This window comes from Taudactylus pleione, unplaced genomic scaffold (genome assembly GCF_031769625.1).
Source record: "Taudactylus pleione unplaced genomic scaffold, aTauple2 ptg000393l, whole genome shotgun sequence".
NCBI lineage: Eukaryota > Metazoa > Chordata > Amphibia > Anura > Myobatrachidae > Taudactylus > Taudactylus pleione.
Window position 1 is genome coordinate 13434695 of NW_028284794.1, and position 22156 is coordinate 13456850.

At 52.9% G+C, this 22156-nt stretch overlaps 1 protein-coding gene across 1 annotated transcript in view; it reads right to left on the minus strand.

The window, feature by feature from the left end:
* Window positions 1-821: 821 nt before the first annotated feature.
* Window positions 822-22156, minus strand: part of PELP1 (proline, glutamate and leucine rich protein 1) — a 45556-nt gene continuing 24221 nt past the window's right edge. Inside the window, exons 12-17 of the mRNA XM_088446172.1 lie at window positions 8102-8252; window positions 7889-8015; window positions 6664-6719; window positions 5642-5848; window positions 4274-5557; window positions 822-1176 (exon numbers count right to left, since the gene is read on the minus strand). Coding sequence (XP_088302298.1) covers window positions 1090-1176; window positions 4274-5557; window positions 5642-5848; window positions 6664-6719; window positions 7889-8015; window positions 8102-8252 — 1912 coding nt within the window. The 3' untranslated portion in view covers window positions 822-1089. The remainder of the gene's footprint in view (window positions 1177-4273; window positions 5558-5641; window positions 5849-6663; window positions 6720-7888; window positions 8016-8101; window positions 8253-22156) is intronic.

Genomic DNA, 22156 nt, shown 5'->3' on the forward strand with positions numbered 1-22156 from the left:
TGGCATACCCACCACCCTAAAACCACTCACCCAATTTCCTGAAGCTCAATTAACCAACCCCCAAAATATTAAGAAACACACAAAGCACTAGGCTCCATGGTGATTAATGAATAATCAGACTAATCTGCCAAATACCAGTTTTATTGTGAAAATAGTCACCAAAAAACAAAAATATCAGACAAGAAAGTCACATGAGAATAAGCAACACTTGGACATAGAAGTGTCCCTAGGGCAGCCAAGTGCCCTCAGCTTGTGTAGGCGGTGTTATCCATCTTATGTATGGGAAGGCAGAGTCAGGTCATGTAGCATGGGATACACAATGAGCAACAGTTGCTGCGTTGTCCGACTTGGCACAAACAACATGGCCGGTACCATTATACGATTGTTATTTAACCTAAGCATTATACATGGGCGCAGATGTACATTGGCACTGCTCACTTACTCAGTAGGCAGCCATTTTGTCGGCAGACCATACGCAGTGTATGAAACATGAGTGATATCACTGAGCCACGAGGAACTAACATGATTGGCTGAAGGTTGGTTAAGATGCCAAAATGGCTGCCAACGAGTTGAATTTTGAGATCACACCAGTCACCTAAACTAGTTGATGCATAGGCGGGGTTTGTTGAAGTGCTACACTGTGTGGAAGGGACACAAGCTATTTGGTGCATTACAACAGAAGGTTAAGGCTCCTATATTACCAGATTACAAAAAAAAATTCAAAAAGAAAACAAAAAAATAATAATAATTCTCCTTTGCAAATAAACACACCTATTTTTACCAACAACCCAAAAAAAAAAAATACCAAGTTTGGAGCCAAATTTGAAACAAGGAAGTAGATTTTTTTTATTTATTTTTTTAAAGTAAACTAAAAAGTAAAAAACAAAAAAAAACATATCTACGAGAAGGAGAAGGATGTACACTTGTCAGCAAAGACTACATGGTAGAAAATGTCCACGGTACGCTCTACAGCATATGGTCGTGTATTATTGTGTGTCGTTACCGGGTACTTATTTATTTATTTTTTATTAAATACAAACGGGTACTGAGAGGAGCTAAGGATCCAGGAGGTGGGATAACGGGTGCAGGTCACGTGACCGGTTCCGGGACTTTGTCATCATCCGGGGGGCAGTCGTTAAAGTCCGCCAACATGGAATCTGCGTCGCGCATCTCCTCCTGTGTTGAGGAAATATCAGGGACAGTCAAATCCACTTAAATCAGGCAACAAAATATAGCAACAGCATATGATCTAGTGACACAATTCAGTGATCACCTGGGAAGGGTTTAAATGCTCCAAAAGGTGGGAATATTTTTTTAATCCTTTTAAAAAAAACTTCCCCCTAACTACTAAGCCAATGTTCCATTCCAAAGACTAGACAGGCGTTTCTCATGCTCGTTCCTCGTGGAAACCTAACAGTGCGTGTTTTCAAGGTATCCACAGGAATAATAAGTAGCATCTGTAAATCTAAAGTGCAAAGGGCACCCCCATACATCAGCAATGTTTTGGGGCAATTCCCTAATCCCCATACGTCAGGGTCAGGGCATCAGTGAAATCCAACATGTTGGATTTCCCCGATTAGCCGATCCCGACCAAAATATGATCGGGATCAGCAAAACGGGGATTTTTAACAGGAAGAATTTCACTGATTCCCAGATGGATCGCCGTTCGATGGTTGCCGATCTGCGTTTCCAACCAGGAGATCAGCAGTTCCAGGTAGATCGGGGAATTAGCCGGCAGCTGTATGGGGCCCTTTAGTCAATTAACACTCCTTTGCTCCAGTTAGGTGATCTGAAAAACATGCACTGTCAGTGTTCCACCAGGACCAGGTTGAGAAACACTGAGTGAGACGAACACTCCTCCCTGCCTATGTCTGCATCCAATGCTTCTCCAGGTATAACGATTATTGTATACGATGCTCAGTGGAACGTTGACAATGCAGCTGATTAGACGCCTACTGCAGCCGTACCTAATCCAATGTATCGACATTCTCCCTTGCACAAATTCGTTCCACCAAGCTGGTAGTAATATCATTTGCAGATCATACATGATGATGAAAAGGGACACTCAATGCCACCTTTTGTCAAAAGATCAGCCGCAAATTTATCTTAAATTGCACATTATTTAAAAAACAAAAACAGGATTTTGGACTGGCCCTGCTTATGTGACCTGGCTTGTGTATCCAGGTACCCTGCCACGCCAGAAGCAAAGCAAAGGGGTGCAAACTACCGGGAAGCTGGCTGGTTATAGCCAAGGACGTAATTTACAAAAAGTTTATTCTTTAATGAAAATGATAACTGAAACCACCATTTCTTACACCAGGCACTTGCCTCACCTCATTGCAGAAACAAAGCGGACTGAAAAGGTGGATTAAAGAAATGAATTGTTCAAACAAAGTGCAGGTTTTACTTTCCAGGTTAGCGTTGCCTAGGCCTAATCCGCTGCTGAAACAGGCCTGCCTGGTGTGGCGCTTTGCCCATTTGATGGGGTATGGGAGGTCCCTGATGTCGCAGTTCGGTTCAATGGCTCTTACCCCTGAACTGGACATGCTCAGCTCGGACAATATCTGGCTGGTATATGGGGGTCTCCTCCATGGGGAAGATGCTATCTTCAAACCTTTTGAACAGCTGTGGTTGGACTTTGGTCTGCCGTTTACTGGGGTCTAAAGGTGCGTACACACTGTGCGATATTTTGGACGACGGAACGATAACCACATTGTTCAGTTGTCCAAAATAGCCTTCATTTTTGTGCGCAAAAACGATGAACGATAACGAACAACGATGAGTGCTCCCGCTGGTCGTTTGTCTTGGTCGTTCATCGCCCGAACATGCAGGCCAACCTGACGATATCGTCAGGCTGTTGCATGTTCGGGAATGAGGGAGGGAGCCCGGCACTGGACGATATAGTTCATGATATCGTTCAGTGTTTGTGCTCAGTGTCGTTAATGAGACTTGAGCACACCCCTGCCGGGAACACGCACTAGACGATGTCGCTCACGGAGCAAATAGTCTAGTGTGTACGCACCTTTACAGACATCTTCATCTCAGTCATGCTGTGCGTGCCCAGTTTGGTACTGCACCATTTCTGGTTTCTCCTTCCCTCGTTAAAACTACCCTCCTTAGATTTAGTCTTAGGAAAATGTCATTCCAAGTGCTGCCAAACATCACTGGCAGTTGGTGTGGCTCCCCTACAGTATATGATAGTGAGGGAAAGGAATGTGTTACTACAGAGGTGAGGGGGGGAATGTGTTACTACTCAGGTGGGGGAGGGATTGTCAAATGTGTTACTAAGGGTGAAGGAAGGGAATGTGTTACAACACAGGCGAAGGAGGGGAATTTGTTACTACAGGGGGGAGAGGGGGTAATGTGTTACTACAGAGGTGAGAGGGGAATAAATTACTACAGAGGTGAGGAAAAGGAATGTGTTACTACAGGGGTGAGGGAGGGGAATAAGTTACTACTGAGGTCAGGGAGGGGAATAAGTTACTACTGAGGTGAGCGGGGGCACCTCCTTTACTCCAGAGGTGAGCGGGGGCACCTCCTTTACTCCAGAGGTGAGCGGGGGCACCTCCTTTACTCCAGAGGTGAGGAAGGGGAATAACTTACTACGGGTGTGAGGGAGGGATTGTATTTCTACACAGGTGAGGGAGGGAAACGTCGAATGTGTTACAACATGTGTGAGGGAGGAAAAGGGGTTACTACAGAGGTGAGGGAGTGTAATGTGTTAGTACACAGGTGAGGAAAGGTAATGTCTTACTATAGCAGTGATGCATTGCTATAGTGGTGAAGGATTATTGTTTTACTGGAGAGGTGAGATGGAAACCGTAAAATCTTAAGTCTACTCTGGTGAAACCAGGTACATCTGCTAGTACATTATATAGTCCATAGAGCCTATCATACCCCTCTCTGTGACTTGTGAAGATGAGCGTCTATGACATTGCTGATCACCCTAATAGCCTGATTCAGAGGCGGACGCAGGAGTGACTGGCGCTGCGCCTTTGGAAGCTGCGGCTCTGAGAAGGTATGTAAATAATGCAGGTGTCGTCATTTGAACGGAGACGCCCACCTGTGCCTTTCTCAGATCCGCTACGTGTCCCAGAATACGCAGGATAGGGTCATCATAGGGAACATAGAGCTGGCCATCAGGCTTCGGAGAAACTCTGGTTCTCAGAATTCCTGCTACAACCAAGTTGCTGAGCCCAGTGTCCCTGCGTCTGCAGGCCTCACAAAAAGGGCCGACACGTCCCAGTTTACTGAAATGTAAATCTGTTCTTACCGGTTCCTGAATGACCTCCTCTTCTTCCTCCACCACCACCTCTGGCTTCTTATGCTCTTCCTCCTTCTTCGCTGGCTCTTCAGTAACCACCGGAGATTCAGGCTCTGGCAAAGGTTCGGACTCTGACACCACACTCTCCTCTTCCTGAGCGAGAACTGGAGCAGAGGCTGGTGGCGGCGTCAGCACAGGAGGCGGCGGCGGGGGTGGGCTGCTTATGACCTCGGCCTCTGAGACCCTGTCCTGAGATTCTTCCACTTGGGCCTCCCGTTCTTCACTTTCTACCAACATCAGCAGACCCGTATCCTCACCCTCATCCTCAACAGGCGACAAACGTGGGGGGCCCTCCTCTGGCTCTACCTCATGTAATACTGGTTTATGTTCTTCATGTATCGCTTGCATTGCCTCCACAGCATCATGCATTGCCTTCAAATCAGAAGTAATTTGCATGTCCTCATGTATTTCACCCTCTTCTTCCTCTCCCTCCTCCTCTTCGTCTTCACCCTCCATGTCCTCATCTTCCTCTTCTGATAGACCTTCATCGTCATAAAAATCTTCCTCCTCTTCATCCAACCCCTCTATGTCTTCTTCATCCTCCTCCTCCTCCTCCTCATCAAAAAATTCATCATCCTCATCATACAATTCTTCTTCCTCATCCTCCTCCTCCTCTTCATCGGTGCTGTTGATGTTAATTACCATGTCACCTTCTGGTGGAGGAGGAGGCAATTCAGCAGCAACGGGCAGTTGAGCTGGACCAGGTGAGGGACCGGGGCAGGCGGGAGGAGGTGGTGACAGCACTGCTGCAGCAGGCGGGGAAGCAACAGCCGGAGCGGGAGGCTCCATGGCCTCTTCAGGCGGAGGTTTGACAGAGGGTGGAGAAGGTTCAGGTTTGGGTGCAGGCTTTTGTAGGAGACCTTCAGGTACAATTACCACACTATCGTCTGAATCACTCTCCAAAGAAATCTCTACATCGGACGCCTCTTCTTTTTCATAGTGGATAAAGACGGGTCGTGGCGTCTTTCCGCCAAAAGTCTCCTGTGGTGACGGCATTGGTGGGGCAACTTGAGACTCCATTGGCTGGAGAGGACCTGTGGCCCTGGCAGAAAGATGATTTGCTAGAGATGGGGCAGGAAATGCAAGTGGAGGAGCAGGGAGTCGCTGGGTCGGCACATCTGCCTGCAGAGGCGGGCGGGGACCATGCTGTGGAAGGGGGCGTTGGAGAGTGGGCACACGGGGATGGATGATAACTCTGCAAATCGCAAGTGCCTCCGTGCAGAACATAGAGACCTGCAATGAAGAAGAAACAAATACAGTAAAGCACCCAAACTCTGCCCTTTATCTCCCCCATCACCATAGTCCCCGCTGACCTACCTGCAAGCTCTCCTCCGTCATCCCAGCTCTGAAAATCCTGACTGCACAGTGCAGAGGGGCAGTGAGTCTGGGGCTGGGAGTCAATGTCAGGGACAGCAGTAGTCGATAAAGTTGCTTCCGACAGTCACTGTTGGCGTACGGACCGACCCACTGGTCGGAACCTTGCTGTAGACGGATCAGTAGGGGAATAGACAGCTCCTGTAGGCGCTGGAGATAGAGAACACATGATCGTCTACAATGTGCCTACAAATTAATTATAACATGCTTATCCAGGGACTCCTCTAGATCAATGACTATGCTTCTCATAACATGAAGCAGGAAATAAGTTAATAACAAAACAGTAACAATAGTGATTGCGACATAGATGGGAGTACCTGCGTCATACTTTGTGGAGGTGGTACTTCTACTGAAAGTTATTTTATTTTTTTACACCCTTAAATGGTTTTAACCAAGAACAAAAAGGAAAAACAAAAAAGGGCCCGATTCAGCAGCGATCGCAAATGCAACTACGTACGCAGATCGACCGATTATTTGCCATTGCGCATAAGCCGCACTGAGATTACACACGCAGAAGGGAATCTATCGCAGAGTGTGCGACAGGCTGTGAGCGTTTGGGGGGTGGTGAAGGGGGAGTGGTCGGAGAAACGCAGACGTGTGTCCATTTCAGCGCCGTTGCTTGGGCGCGCATAAATTAGCCCCTGTGATTACATAGAGCGCTCTTCGCGCAAAGACTTACAATGTCTGCGGCAGGTCATACCTGGTGTAAATGCTACGTGACGGGCCAATGAATCTCAACCAAGGGTAATTAGTCTTTATTAAAAGTCGTCCCATAATGTCTGTATTGCATTAAATATCTAAAAAGTGCTGTACAAACTGGCTCTGATTTGTTTATGAAATGAATTCATTAAGTCCAGTTACACAATACCGTTAGAGGGTTCTGTATTTCATGCTCTCTCCAAATGCACATTATAGTGTGACACACAGGCAACTAAAACCACAGATGAACAAACAAATACACGTACCCGATGCGTGTCTTCTTTGATTAATGATCCTCCATACAGGACAATTGTGCATAGTGCTGGGAGAGATAGAGAGAGAGAGACAAAGGTAAGAAATGGGTATTAGTCCTTCGGCCTGCAGGGTGACACAGACAGAAGGGAGCTATGAGCCTGTCCCTCCTCCTGCAGGGTGACAGACAGAAGGGAGCTATGAGCCTGTCCCTCCCCCTGCAGGGTGACACAGACAGAAGGGAGCTATGAGCCTGTCCCTCCCCCTGCAGGGTGACGCAGACAGGAGGGAGCTATGAGCCAGTCCCTCCACCTCCAGGATGATGCAGACAGAAGGGAGCTATGAGCCAGTCCCTCCCCCTGCAGGGTGACACAGACAGAAGGGAGCTATGAGCCTGTCCCTCCCCCTGCAGGGTGACACAGACAGAAAAGCGCTATGAGTCTGTCCCTCCCCCTGCAGGGTGACACAGACAGAAGGGCGCTATGAGCCTGTCCCTCCCCCTGCAGGGTGACACAAACAGAAGGGCGCTATGAGCCTGTCCCTCCCCCTGCAGGGTGACACAAACAGAAGGGAGCTATGAGCCTGTCCCTGCAGGGTGACACAGACAGAAGGGAGCTATGAGCCTGTCCCTCTCCCTGCAGGGTGACACAGTGACACAGACAGAAGGGAGCTATGAGTCTGTCCCTCCCGCTGCAGGGTGACACAGTGACACAGACAGAAGGGAGCTATGGGCTTGTCCCTCCCCCTGCAGGGTGACACAGACAGAAGGGAGCTATGAGCCTGTCCCTCCCCCTGCAGGGTGACGCAGACAGGAGGGAGCTATGAGCCAGTCCCTCCACCTCCAGGATGATGCAGACAGAAGGGAGCTATGAGCCTGTCCCTCCCCCTGCAGGGTGACACAGACAGAAGGGAGCTATGATTCTGTCCCTCCCCCTGCAGGGTGACACAGTGACACAGACAGAAGGGAGCTATGAGCCTGTCCCTCCCCCTGCAGGGTGACACAGTGACACAGACAGAAGGGAGCTATGAGCCTGTCCCTCCACCTGCAGGGTGACAGACAGAAGGGAGCTATGAGTCTGTCCCTCCCCCAGCAGGGTGACACAGTGACACATACAGAAGGGAGCTATGAGCCTGTTCCTCCCCCTGCAGGGTGACACAGACAGAAGGGAGCTACGAGTCTTCCCCTCCCCTTATGGGGTGACACAGACAGAAAGGAGTCGCTGTAGATAAAGTCCTTACCACGCAGGGCTGCGGTACAGAGCTCAGTGTTGGCAGTGGCTTCTCTCTTCCGGTGGCCCTGGAAGTCACCATTTCCAACCTCTGAAACTTTCTGTTTCTTGGTTCCAATCTGCACAAACCCAGATATCTGCCAGGAGACAGAGGGAGATGGGGTGTGTAACGGGAGAATGGAGCATGAAGGCAGGATGGATAAGGGGTGTAGGATCTGCTCACCTTCACATTGTCAGTCGGGGGAGTGACGTCGCTCATCAGGTGGGCCAGTAAGATGTCAGAATGGTGAGACATCCCTTGTAAGATGCCGGAAGAACCTCCGCACACACTCACCCATCGTTCCAGCGTACGATACACCAGTGCCCGAAGCGAGCTGTGTCAAACAGGTACAAATATCAGATATACTCATATTTATATGATGCATCTGTTCATCAGCTCTACACAAAGCTTATCAGTGCCACCACTGCAATCTTATACTCTTATACTGTGTCCTCAGGATGTCAGAGCACCCAGGGGTCCACTCAGGAAATCCAGTCTGTCCTGCTAGTAACCTGATTGCTGGTCTGGGACTACTGTAAGTTGTGCTGAAGGCACGGGACGCTCAACCACCTGGTATTACTATTGCATAACATTAGTATACAAGGGAGGCAATCGGGAAGCCGACTGCCTAAATACCGGCAGCCGGCTTCCCGACTGTCTTATCCCGGCAAGGGTGAAATGCCGGGCGTCTAGTTGTAGACGCCCGCATTTCCCCGACGCCGGGAGACCGGTGCCCGGCATCACGATGCCAGGCGCCGCGAGCGGACAGCCGCGGGGGGGGGGGGGGGGTTTGGGGGAGGGTTAGGTTTAGGGCTCCCGGGGGGGACTTATTGTTAGGCATCCCCCCCCCCCCCGGGAGGGTTAGGCTAGTGGAAGGGAGGGTTAGGCAGCCCCCCGGGGGACTTAGGTTTAGGCAGTGGGGAAGGGGGTGGTTAGGGTTAGGCACTTGGGGGGAAGTTAGGGTTAGGCACCCCTACGGAGGGTTAGGGGGGTTAGGTTAGAGGATACTTACCTATCCACGATCGGGATTTCTAGCGCTGTCGGGCTTCCGCTGCGTCGCACTCTGCTCCTGTCGTGCGGCCGGCAGTATTTAATACCAATTCCGTATACACTGCATCGCATCCAAATTGTGTCACATTATATACGTTAGTACTGTACGTCATGTACTACATTGTAATTTCATACGGATTCAGAGAGCACAATCTTCAGTTAAAAATGATGTGATTAAACTGGACCTGCCGTCTTGTCCTCTCTTTTCTCCTCTCCAGGGTCCATAGGGCTCCACAGGGGGACAATGGGTTGTAGGTGGTACTTGGAGGACCGTAAACCAACAGCAAAGCTTTTTCTATCCCAGGATGCTCCGGTCCTTTCCCCTCTACCCCACCCACAGCCTGAGGGCAACTCAGTTTCGTTGGTGCCCGGCAGGAGCTGAATCACCGTTAGACAGTGGGGCTGCTATTAAGCAGCCCAGGCTTTACTTAATTTTTATACTACAGAGCGGCAGCGCTAGACAGTCCTCTGGACGTCTGCACTGCTGCTCCATCACCTGTCCGTGGCGCTAGCCTCGGCGGGGCTTTCGGGGGGACCTAGCTAGCAGGACTCCTCGGACCCCAGACTGCAGCCGGGACTCAAGGGGACAGGTAAGGCGGGTCCACGCATCTATGCGCAGTCTTTCCTCCGGTCTCAAGAGGCAGACCGGAGGTGCTGATGTGGACGCCTGTTCGTCCAGGACTCGACTAGACCACCAGGGTATAACCTATACTGGCTCAGGGGACAGCTAAGGCCAGAGAGCCGATGGTTGAGGTCAGCATAGGGGAGAGGGCCCTCTCTCCCTGCAGCCCCTCCCCCAGCTCAGGGCGCCATTATACTGCGGTCTTGCCACCCCTGAGCTGCTCCTCCCTCACCCTCCTCAGAGACTCACGGCAGCCATTTTCTGCATCAGGTCTCCGGGAACGCTGGGTCCGGTCTCCCTGTATAACTCTCCCAGGAGTCAGGTTATACAGCGCTATAGCCTACCAGCCACTGCGGTCTGTGTAGTTGAATTTAGTGCCCCCTGCAGTTATATTGTATACTCTGCATTGCATGTGACTTGTGCTAGTGCTGCTGTCAGCTTATACCTTCCCCTTTCTTTCATTATAACCCTGGAATACTGAGGTATAGGGGGTTCACTGTACCTCACATCTACCTGTATTTGTGAGGGCCATCACATACTGTATATCTGTGTTGCTCACTGCACTGTGCCATATTGTACATATATCTGTTGCTCATGTTCCAGATTGTGTGCTACATTATCCTTGCAGCTATGTCTAGCAAAGGGAAGAATAACAAGCAGCCTGCTGCTTTCAATCTGGTGTCTTGTAAGTCCTGTTTAGCAAGCTTAGCTTCAGAGGATCTAATTCAAGATGGTCTACGTGCATCTTGTTATACGGCACCTGGCCCATCAGCCCCGGGTGTCCTCTCCTCAGAACCCACCCTGGGTTACTTTTTCCACAGGTGTTCACAAAAATTGCGGACCACCTAGCGGTCCATGCGGTAGCTCCCCCTATGGGATGGCCACAGCAGTGTTCCCTGCGAATCCTTTGCCTCCCCCATGGGTAGACGTACATCAGGGCAGGGTCTGGCTACCCCTACAGCCTTTTAACAAATGCTGCAGAAAGAGAGCCCCTTACCTAGTAAACCTACTAAGCGTGCTGTGTTATCTTCCCAGTCCACCCAGCTATCAGATTCTGATTTATCATCTCGGGAGGCAGAAGACGCAGACCTCTCTCACTCTGGACAGAGGCTCTAGAAGATACATTTCCCTCTGTTGCTTCTAGGGAACAGCTCTCCTACATATCTCACATTAGAAATGCAGTCTTCCCTGACCCATTCTCAAAACAAGAGATATGGTAAGAACTTACCTTTGTTATCTCTGTTTCTACGAAGTCCATAGGGTCCACAGGGTTGACCTTGGGGTATAGCTGGATCTGGATCCATGGGCACCACGCAGTTAAAGCTTTAGCTGCTCCCAGGATGCACTTGGGTCTGTCCTCCTCTATACCCCGGCCACAGCACCTCAGTTGGTAAGCAGCCCAGGCCGGAGGAGGAGACTAAACAGAGAGAAGGAAGACTGGAACACACAAGAAACCATACTCACAGAAATGGGAAACGGAAAACCGGTGACCAGCCACACAGCCCATTTGAAGCCAGGTGCGTCAGGGCGGGCGCCCTGTGGACCCTATGGACTTCGTAGAAACAGAGATAACAAAGGTAAGTTCTTACCATATCTCTTGTTTTCTACTTCAGGGTCCATAGGGGGTCCACAGGGTTGACCTTGGGGATGTCCCAAAGCAGTACAACTAAGGGCGGGGACGCTCCTGTGCTGAAAGGAGTACCCGGCGCCCAAAGGATGCATCCTGAGAGGCAAAGGTGTCAAACGCATAGAACCTCAAAAACGTTTGAATTGAAGACCAAGTGGCCGCCTTACACAGCTGAACAGCAGAAGCGCCACGTCTAGCAGCCCAAGAGGGACCCACAGAACGAGTGGAATGAGCCTTAACAGAGGCTGGCACAGGTAAGCCCTCCTGTGCATAAGCCTCACAAATAACGGAACGAAGCCAACGGGCTAACGTTTGTTTGTTGGCAGGCCAACCCCTCTTGTGAAAACCAAAGAGGATAAACAAGGAATCAGACTTCCTAACCGAAGCCGTCCGGTCTACATAAATTCTAAGCGCCCGGACCACATCTAAGGAAGTCTCACCAGCTGAAAGATCAGGGGACTGAAAAGCTGGCACAACAAGTTCCTGATTAATATGGAACTTCGAGACCACTTTGGGCAAAAACTCAGGACGAGTGCGGAGCACCGCTCTGTCCTGGTGAAAAATCAGGAAAGGAGGGCGACAGGAAAGCGCCCCCAATTCAGACACCCTCCTGGCCGAAGCAATTGCCAGGAGAAAAACCGTCTTAAATGTCAGCCACTTGAGCTCCACCGCCTCAAGAGGCTCAAACGGAGGACCCTGCAGGACCCGTAGCACCACCGCCAAGTCCCAAGGAGCCACAGGAGGCACAAAGGGAGGCTGGATCCTGAGAACACCTTGGAAAAAGGTGTGAACGTCTGGTAGTATTGCAATCCGCCGTTGAAACCACACGGACAAGGCGGACACATGAACCTTCAGAGATGCAAGGCGTAAGCCGAGATCCAATCCTGACTGAAGAAATTCCAAGATCCTAGAAACTCGGAACACCCGAGGATCATAATGTCTGGACTCACACCACTGAAAGTAAGTGTGCCACACTCTGTGATAAATCCGTGCTGAAGCAGGCTTGCGTGCCCTGAGCATGGTACCAATAACCGAACTGGAGAAGCCCCGAGACCTCAAGACGGCTGTCTCAAGAGCCACGCCGTCAAAGACAGCTGACCCAGATCCGGGTAAAGGCAGGGCCCCTGAGACAACAGGTCCCGACGCTGAGGAAGAAAGTACGGGGCGTCGATGGAGAGGCTCCTGAAATCGGAGTACCAAGGACGTCTGGGCCACGCCGGAGCTACCAGCACGAGCATGCCGCCGTCCTGCTTGAATTTCCGCAGAACCCGAGGAAGCAGGGATATCGGAGGCAACAGATACGCCAGGTGAAGCGTCCACCAGACTTGCACCTGCGTCTCTTGTCCTTGACCCGTAAACGGGCAACTTGTGATTGTGACGGGAGGCCATCAAGTCCAGCTCCGGCAGTCCCCATCTGTCCACGAGTAGCTGAAACACCTCTGGGTGAAGCGACCATTCCCAGAGATGCACGTCGTGACGGCTGAGGAAGTCCGCCTCCCAATTGAGGACTCCGGGGATGAAGACCGCCGAGATCGCTGGAATGTGACCCTCCGCCCAAGTCAGGATACGAGACACCTCCGACATCGCTGCCTGACTGCGAGTTCCGCCTTGGTGGTTGATATACGCCACCGTGGTGGCGTTGTCGGACTGCACCTGTACCGCCCTTCCGTGAAGAGCGGGGCCGGACGACTGCAGGGCCCTGTATACTGCCCGCAGTTCCAGGATGTTGATGGGGAGAAGTGCTTCTTCCGCTGACCAACGACCCTGAAGCGACAAAGAGCCGGTCACTGCCCCCCAACCCCGGAGACTGGCATCCGTCGTGAGCAGGACCCAGTCCGGGATCCAAAATGGGCGCCCCTCGACCAGATGAGCTGTCTGAAGCCACCAAGCCAAAGATAGCCGAACGTCCGGAGACAACACCAGCACCTGAGAGCGGATCCGGTGAGGTAACCCGTTCCATTCTGATAGAATCACCCCCTGCAGGGGCCGGGAATGGAACTGGGCAAATTCCACCATGTCGAATGTCGACACCATGGACCCCAGAACTCTCATAGCCGAATGGACCGACAGGCGGCAACGGCTCAGGCAACTGCGTATCCGCAGCTGTAGGGAGGCGACCTTCTCCGGAGTCAGGAAGATCCTTTGCTGACCCGAATCCAGCAGGGCTCCCAAATGAACCATCCGCTGTGATGGAATCAGGGAGGACTTTTTCCAATTTATCAACCACCCGTGTGCTTGCAGGCAAGCGATCGTCAGGTGGAGATGTTGAAGCAGTACCTCCGGGGAGCTCGCCAGCAACAGGAGGTCGTCCAGATACGGCAGCAGCCGTACATTCTGGTTCCGAAGATGTGCGGCCATGACCGCCATAATCTTCGTGAACACCCTCGGTGCCGTGGAGAGACCAAAGGGTAGCGCCCGGAACTGATAGTGGTGTTGAAGGATAGCAAACCTCAGATACCGCTGGTGTGAAGATGCTATCGGAACATGGAGGTAGGCGTCCTGGATATCCAGGGACACCATGTAATCCCCCGGTTCCATCGCCAGAATGATGGAACGTAACGTTTCCATCCTGAACTTGGGAACTCTGAGGAATTTGTTCAGAGACTTCAAGTTGAGGATAGGGCGATGAGAACCATTGGGTTTCTGCACCAGAAACAGAGACGAATAATACCCCGTCCCTCGTTGTGATAGAGGAACGGGAACAATGACCCCTGCTTTCAGCAAGGACTCTATAGCCTCCTGAACCTGCAACGCCTTGGTCTTGTCCTGAGAAGGACTTGTGCAGAAAAACTGGTGGGGTGGTCTGTGCCGAAAAGACAGGGCGTACCCCTGGGAGACCACTTCTCGAACCCAGGCCTCCGTGGTGGTATTGTGCCAGCACTGGGCAAATAGAAGAAGTCGGCCTCCCACTCTGAGGTCCCCCAGAGGGAGGCCCGTCCCATCAGGCCGCAGGTTTATCTTCCTGCTTGGAAGAAGGGCGCCGAGCACTCCAGGCTTGCTTCTTGGGTTTAGAGGCAGTCTTACTCGCAGACTGTCTCGGGAAGGACTGACCTTTCGCCTTACCCTGAACCCGAAAGGAACGAAAAGCCGAACTCCGAACCTTAGCAGGCAGTGCCGCCGAAGGGAGGAAGGCCGACTTGGATTTAGCCAGGGTGTCCACTATTTTGTCCAAGTCCGGACCAAATAGTAATTCCCCATTGAAAGGTAAGGCCTCCAGACCTTTCTTTGAGTCAGAGTCCGCTCTCCAGGACCGCAACCATAAGGATCGGCGGGCAGACACCGCTGCAGCCGATACCCGCGAGGTCAGCAGACTAGCATCTAAAGAAGCTTCTCCAATGTAAGAAGCAGCGTCCCTCATTTGTCCCAACAACGCCCGCTGGACATCCGGAGCGTCGTCCGGGAAGGTATCTTCCAATGCATTGGCCCACCCCTCAATGGCCTTGGCCACCCAGGAGATGGCCATGGACGGTCGGGCCACTGCCCCGGAGAGGGAGTAAATAGACTTTAAGCAAGTCTCAACTTTCCTGTCCGTGGGATCCTTCAGCGAGGATATCGACGGTAATGGTAAGGTGGCGCCCCGAGTTAAACGGGTGACATGGGAATCCACCGCCGGTGGAGTTTCCCATTTTTTACAATGTGCCTCAGGGAAGGGGTAATTAGAAGCCAACCGCTTCTGAGGAAGGAATCTCTTACTGGGCGCCTGCCAAGCTACCGCCATATGATCCGTCAACTGATCCGACAGGGGAAACACCGCAGAAGCCACCTTAGTTTTTTTGAAACTAGGAAACTTCGACTTAGGAACTTAAGAAGAATAGCTCGCACCGCCCTAACTAGTGCTCGCACATTAATGGACGACTTGGTACCCATTTCCTGGACCGAGGCGTCCGAGTCAGTGTCATCAGGGACCTCCCCATCATCTGAGGAACCCTCTGAGTCCGATACCTGAGCAGCCCGTGTCATGAGTGGGCGTTTTGAAATCCTAGAATGCATGTCAGTCTGCAACATTGACTGAAAAGCCGAGGAAGCGGCCGCCAAATTTTGCACGGAGTTGGAGAGCACATCCACCCAGGGTGGAGGAGCCGCCATAGGGGCCTGAAAAGGTACCACAGGCTGCTGCGGCACAGGGGAAGCCTGTATATACATAGGCAACCCCGCATAGGGACCCACCGACTGAGACCCAGGAGGACTCCGCAATAACTGCGGGACACCCGGGGAATGGGGGATGGTCGGCTGGGGCAACGCCCTAGTAGGGAGAGCAGTCGGGACCGACAGACGGTCCGCAATAGACACCAGCACTTGAGAAAACATCGCCCACGGTGGTTCCTGCGCCAGAGAAGGTCTGGATGGGCCAGGAGCCACCTGGCATCGACTACACAGGCCCTCCTGTGACAAATCCTCCCTATCTACTCCTGCAGAACAGCGTCCGCAGGAGGCCAACACCGGAGCCACTGAGCGCTCAACCTCCTCGTCTGACATGACAGAATATATTATATAGTCAAAAAATATATCTGGCAACAGGGCAGAAGAAAACGCACTCACCGGTGTGCTAAACAACAGCCCACAATACGGCACTGTGTAGCACACAACTGCATGTGACGGACCTCATAAATACGTGATCTATATAAGTGAGGTCAGTAGAAACGCCCCTCCCCCACACACCTGTAGGGCCTGTAGGAGAAGTAAAGGGATAGGTATAAGCTGACAGTAAGCGGAAAATAAGCACAGACAGGCAGAACTAGCAAAAGTCACATACCATGCAGGAAGATATACTCACTGCACCTTTACACTACAATCAACCTGCCCAGATTCAGTGTCTGGGAGGGCTATAGTGCTGTGTACGCTGTCCTTAATCAGGGGAGAGGTACACAGGGGGACCGGTCCGCGTGCTCCCTGAAGATCTGCGCTGCCACTGTGAGAAAATGGCCGCTGGAGACCTCAGAGGAGGAGTGGCCGAGGAATCTGCAGCTCAGCGACGCCAGACTCCGTGCTGAAAGGCGCGCTGAGCTGAGGGGAGGAGCCGCTGACAGGGAAGGCTTCCTCCCCTGGCTAGCATATTAACCCCAGGGCTTGCCGGCATCCCGCTTGCCATATATCCCTGGTGGTCTAGTGGTCCCACGGGTTATTCCTCCTCAGAGGGGGAGCCCGCCGCCACCGCTAGCGGCCCCCGGTCTGTCCCCTAGGACCGGGGGCAAAGGACTGCATTTGCAGGCAAAACCAGCGAGCCGCCGCTAATCGGCGACTCGCGGCTTACCTTGTCCCCGGCGATTCCGGCAGCAGTCCAGGGAGGGACCCAGAGTCCGGCTAGTACGGACTCTGGCCTCCCGCCGCGATCCCCAGTGCAGTACTGGCGTCGCGGCGCCAGCGGGGAAGGAGAGCGGCAGCGTGGGCGTCTGCATAGACAGCCCGTCGCTGCCACACTAGAGCCTCTGTTTTAAAATAAAAATCTAACAGGCTCTTTTTTTTTTTTTTTAAATAAAAATAGAAAGCTTTTGGGGGCTGCTCCTGCAGCCCCCCTGCGCAGGTGACCAGACTCCGGCCGGGCACAAACTCAAACTGAGGTGCTGTGGCCGGGGTAGAGGAGGACGGACCCAAGTGCATCCTGGGAGCAGCTAAAGCTTTAACTGCGTGGTGCCCATGGATCCAGATCCAGCTATACCCCAAGGTCAACCCTGTGGACCCCCTATGGACCCTGAAGTAGAAAATATGAGATATGGTAAGAACTTACCCTTGTTATCTCTATTTCTACGAAGTCCATAGGGTTCCACAGGATACCTTGGGGTATAGGTGTGACGTCAGTCGCAGGGCACCAAAGAGTTAAGCTTTCAGCCTCCCAGGATGCACTAGGTCCCCCTCCTATACCCCGCCCCCGGGCCAAGGCACCTCAGTTAGTTACCAAGCCATAGGCCGGAGGAGAAGGAAGAGAGAGAACAAAGATCTGGACACATACAAGAATCACATTCTCACCAGAGGGAGACGGAAAACCGGTGACCAGATCAAAGCCCATCTGCAGCACAGGTGCGACAGGGCGGGAGTCCTGTGGAACCCTATGGACTTCGTAGAAATAGAGATAACAAGGGTAAGTTCTTACATATCTCATATTTTCTACTTCAGGGTCCATAGGGTATCCACAGGATACCTTGGGGATGTCCCAAAGCAGTATCCTTTAAGGGTGGGGACGCTCCTGTGCAGAAAGGAGAATCTGCCGCCCGAAGGAAGCATCCTGAGAGGCGAAGGTGTCAAACCCGTAATACCTCACGAAGGTATGGACAGAAGACCACGTAGCAGCCTTGCAGATCTGAACTGCCGAGGCACCACGTCGAGCTGCCCACGAAGGACCCACAGACCTAGTGGAATGAGCCTTCAGAGAAGGAGGGACCGGTAGGCCTTCATGAAGATAAGCTTCAGAAATAGCCATACGGATCCAGGCTGCCAAAGTTTGCTTTGAAGCAGGCCAACCCTTTTTACGGAAGCCATAGAGGACAAACAAAGCGTCCGACTTCCTAAACGAAGAAGTGCGGTCAACATAAGTCCTTAAGGCCCGCACAACATCCAAAGAGGCCTCACCCACGGAAAGACCCGGTGAGTTAAAGGCCGGAACAACTATTTCCTCGTTAACATGAAACTGGGAAACAACTTTGGGAAGAAACTCGGGCCGAGTGCGGAGCACTGCCCTGTTCCCATGAAAAACCAAGAAAGGGGGTCTACAAGAAAGAGCCCCTAACTCAGAAACACGTCTGGCCGAAGCAATGGCCAGAAGGAAAACAGTCTTAGCTGTTAGCCATTTAATATCCACTGAGCCCAGTGGTTCAAACGGCGGTCCTTGGAGAGCCCTCAGGACCACAGCCAAATCCCAAGGCGCCACAGGTGGAACAAAGGGCGGCTGAATACGGAGAACACCTTGCATAAAGGTGCGCACATCCGGGATTGTAGCAATCCTGCGGTGAAACCAGACAGATAGGGCCGAAACCTGTACCTTCAAAGAAGCAAGGCGAAGCCCATGATCTAGTCCCGCTTGCAGGATGGCGAGAATCCGAGACAGACGAAACTCCCGCGGTGCATAACCTCTCGGTCGACACCACTGGAAGAACGTATGCCACACGCGATGGTATATCCTCGCGGAAGACGGTTTCCGAGCTCGTAACATGGTACGCACCACAGAGCTGGAAAACCCCCGGGACCTCAGCATGGCCGTCTCAACAGCCACGCCGTCAAAGACAGCCGAGTCAGGTCCGGGTGAAGACAAGGACCCTGAGACAGAAGGGACCATTCCCCTGGATGAACGTCCTGGCGACTTAGAAAGTCCGCCTCCCAATTTAGCACTCCCGGGATGAAGACCGCTGATATGGCCGGAAGATTGCGCTCCGCCCAAACCAGGATCCGAGAGACCTCTACGAGAGCCGCCCGACTGCCTGTTTATGTAGGCCACGGTGGTAGCATTGTCCGACTGGACCTGCACCGGGTGACCCTGGAGAAACCGCTGTGCCTGCAGGAGAGCATTGAAGACCGCACGGAGTTCCAAGATATTTATTGGAAGCTCCGCTCCTGTCGGCGTCCACCTGCCCTGGAACAAGTGTGGACCCGAAACTGCTCCCCAGCCCCGAAGACTGGCGTCCGTTGTCAACAGGACCCAATTTGGAACCCAGAACGGACGTCCCTTGTTGAGGTGGGTAGTCTTTAACCACCACGCAAGGGACAGGCGAACCTCCGGGGTGAGCACAATCGTCTGGAACTTCAGAGACTGAGGCAGCCCGTTCCACTTGGACAGGATCAGGTGCTGCAGAGGTCTGGAGTGAAACTGGGCGTATTCCAGAATGTCGAACACCGACACTATGGAGCCCAGTAACCTCATCGCCGAGTGTAAGGACACCCGGCGGCTGTGCAGACAACTGCGCACCCTTGACTGTAAAGCAGAGATCTTGTCCTCCGTCACGAAGATCCTTTGCTGTCCCGAGTCCAATAAGGCTCCAAGATGCAGAATCCTCCGAGACGGGATTAGAGTGGACTTCTGCCAGTTGATTAGCCAGCCGTGCCGTTGCAGCAGTGCAATGGTCAGGTCCAAGTGGTGTAACAGGAGCTCTGGAAATCCTGCCACCAATAACAGGTCGTCCAAGTACGGCAACATGCGGACTCCTTGCAGCCGCAGAGAAGCCGCCATGACCGCCATCACCTTGGTGAAAACACGTGGTGCTGTCGCCAGGCCAAAAGGTAACGCCCGAAACTGGAAGTGGTCGCTGCGGATTGCAAACCGAAGGAACTCTTGATGGCGCAAAAGAATAGGGACATGCAGGTAAGCGTCCTGTATGTCCAATGACACCATATAGTCCCCCGGTTCCAGCGCCAGAATGATGGACCGTAGGTTCTCCATCCAAAACTTCGGGACCCGCAAAGACTTGTTGAGTGCTTTGAGGTTGAGAATCGGACGATATGACCCATTGGGTTTCTGTACCAAAAATAGATTTGAATAGAAACCCTGGCCCCTCTGGGAGAATGGAACAGGCACTATAACTCCAGCCTGGAGCATAGTGTGCAATACCTTCCGCAGCTCCGTAGCCTTGTTCCGGTCTGATGGTAGACCCGTGGTGAAGAATCGAGCCGGGGGTCTGTGCCGGAAGGAGAGGGCGTACCCGTGGGAGACCACCTCCAGAACCCAAGTGTCTGTCGTAGTGAACGACCAACACCGGGAGAACTGCAGCAGGCGGCCTCCCACCCTGGGATCCCCCAAGGGGAGACCCGGACCGTCAGGCCGCAGGCTTGTCATCTGGCTTGGGGGCCGGACGTCTGGTACTCCATGCCTGTTTCCGGGGCTTGACCGATTTCTTAGGGCCAGCCTGTCGAGGAAACGACTGTGGTTTGGGCCTGCCCTGGGCCCTAGATGACCGAAAGGACGATGGTCCAGAACCAGAAGGAGCAGCGGCCGACGGGAGACAAGCAGATTTGGCTGCCGCCAGCGTGGCCACAATCTTATCCAGATCCGGACCGAAGAGAACTTCTCCGGTAAACGGCAACACTTCCAGACCTTTCTTGGAATCTGCGTCCGCCTTCCAGGATCGCAGCCACAAGGTGCGACGAGCAGCTACCGCTGCTGAAGAAATTCTAGACACCAGAGTACTAATGTCTAGAGCCTCCTCGTTGATGTAGGTGGCCGAATCACGGAGATTGCCAATCAACTCCGCCTGTTCGGCCGGACAGTCGGATTCAAAAGAAGCCTCTAATGAATCCGCCCAGCGCTCCATCGCTCTGGCAACCCAGCAAATGGCCATAGCCGGCCGTGCTGCCCCCCCTGCAAGGGAATAAGCGGACTTCAGGCAGATTTCTACCTTGCGGTCCGTAGCATCCTTAAGGGAGGACATGGATGGCATCGGCAATGTGGCACTACGGTCAAGACGGGTCACGTGAGAATCCACCTGTGGAGGGGATTCCCACTTAGCAAAATAATTATCCGCGAACGGATAAGCCACCGCCAGGCGTCTCTGCGGCTGGTATCTTTTGCCAGGTTGTTTCCACGCCTCCTCTAAATGGTCCACCAACTGACCCGAAAGAGGAAAGACTGTGGCATCGCCCTTCACATCTTTGAAAAAGGCATACTTAGATTTAGCCGCTGGGGGAACTTCGTCCTCAATCACCAAGGCTGTGCGGACTGCCCGAATAAGTCCAGGAATATATACTTTGGACTTAGCATCAGCGTCCTTAGTATGGAGAGGTTCCTGATCGTAAGGATCCAGAATCTCCCCATCATCAGACGTCCCTTCGTCATCCTCATAAGGAGCGGACAGAGACGCCACCGGCCTTTTATGAGGCCGCATCACAGACTCCCCTTGCAACACATCCGACAAGTGCTGTACAGAACTCGTCAGGGAGTTAACCCACGCTGGCTCCTGAGAACCCGGGAGCGGGGAAATAGGGAGACTGTGGGGTACCACCAATTGTCGTGGGAACCCCTGCATGGGTGACGACACCACAGACTGCTGGGACAAACCCATCGGAGTAAACGCGGGCTGCGGAGCTAACTGGCCCACTGAAGCTGTTAACGCCTGAGCGAAACAAGCCCAGGGCGGCTCCTGTACCGGTGCTGTAACCGTAATAGGCCGCGCCAATAACAAACACTGCCGGCAAAGGCCCTCCGCGCTACCCTCCCCCTCCGCTAATGGTACTTTGCACGTGGTACACTGTAGCCGGAGGGGAAAATCACTTTCAGACATGATGGCACCACGTATGTGACCTCTCTCACCAATTAAGTATTAAATAGGCGAGAGACCACCCTGCAGCACCGCACCGCAAGGGCTTTAGCAGAAAGAACAGGGACAGTAATAAAGCTGACAGTTTAGAGAAGAAAAGTTACAGGCAGCGCTAGCACAGTCACATACAATGCAGAGAAATAACAATTCCTGCACTAACAGCGCTGATCACTCAACTACACAGACACAGGGCCTGGTAGGACACAGCGCTGCATACACAGACCTGAGCCACAGCGGAGGAGAGGTATGCGGGGGGACCCAGACCACGATGCTTCCTTCAAGACTTCCAGCAGCGTTCACCATGCGTTGCAGAGAAGATGGCCGCTGAGGAGCAGAGAGAAGCTGGCCTGGGGGAGGAGCGCTGCCACAGGACCAGTCAGCACAGTGCAGAGAGGGCTGTGTGCAGCGGGGGAGGCGCCGGCTGTGAGACAGGGAAGGCGCGCTCCCCTGGCATGCATTTAACCCCTGGGACGCCGCAGCGCTACCGCTCTGCTGCGGTCCGCTGTCCAGGGGGTAGTGGAAAGCGCAGGTTGGTCGCCTGGCTCCACGCTGCAGCCAGTCCCCAGGGAGCCCCCTGCCTGGGGACTTAGGACCATGTGACCAGCGGGGACCCACCGCGGGACCCCGCTGCTTACCTTTGTCCCCCTTGGATCCGGCCATGGTCCGGAACATCTGGGGTCACCGCTAGCTGTGACCCCAGATGC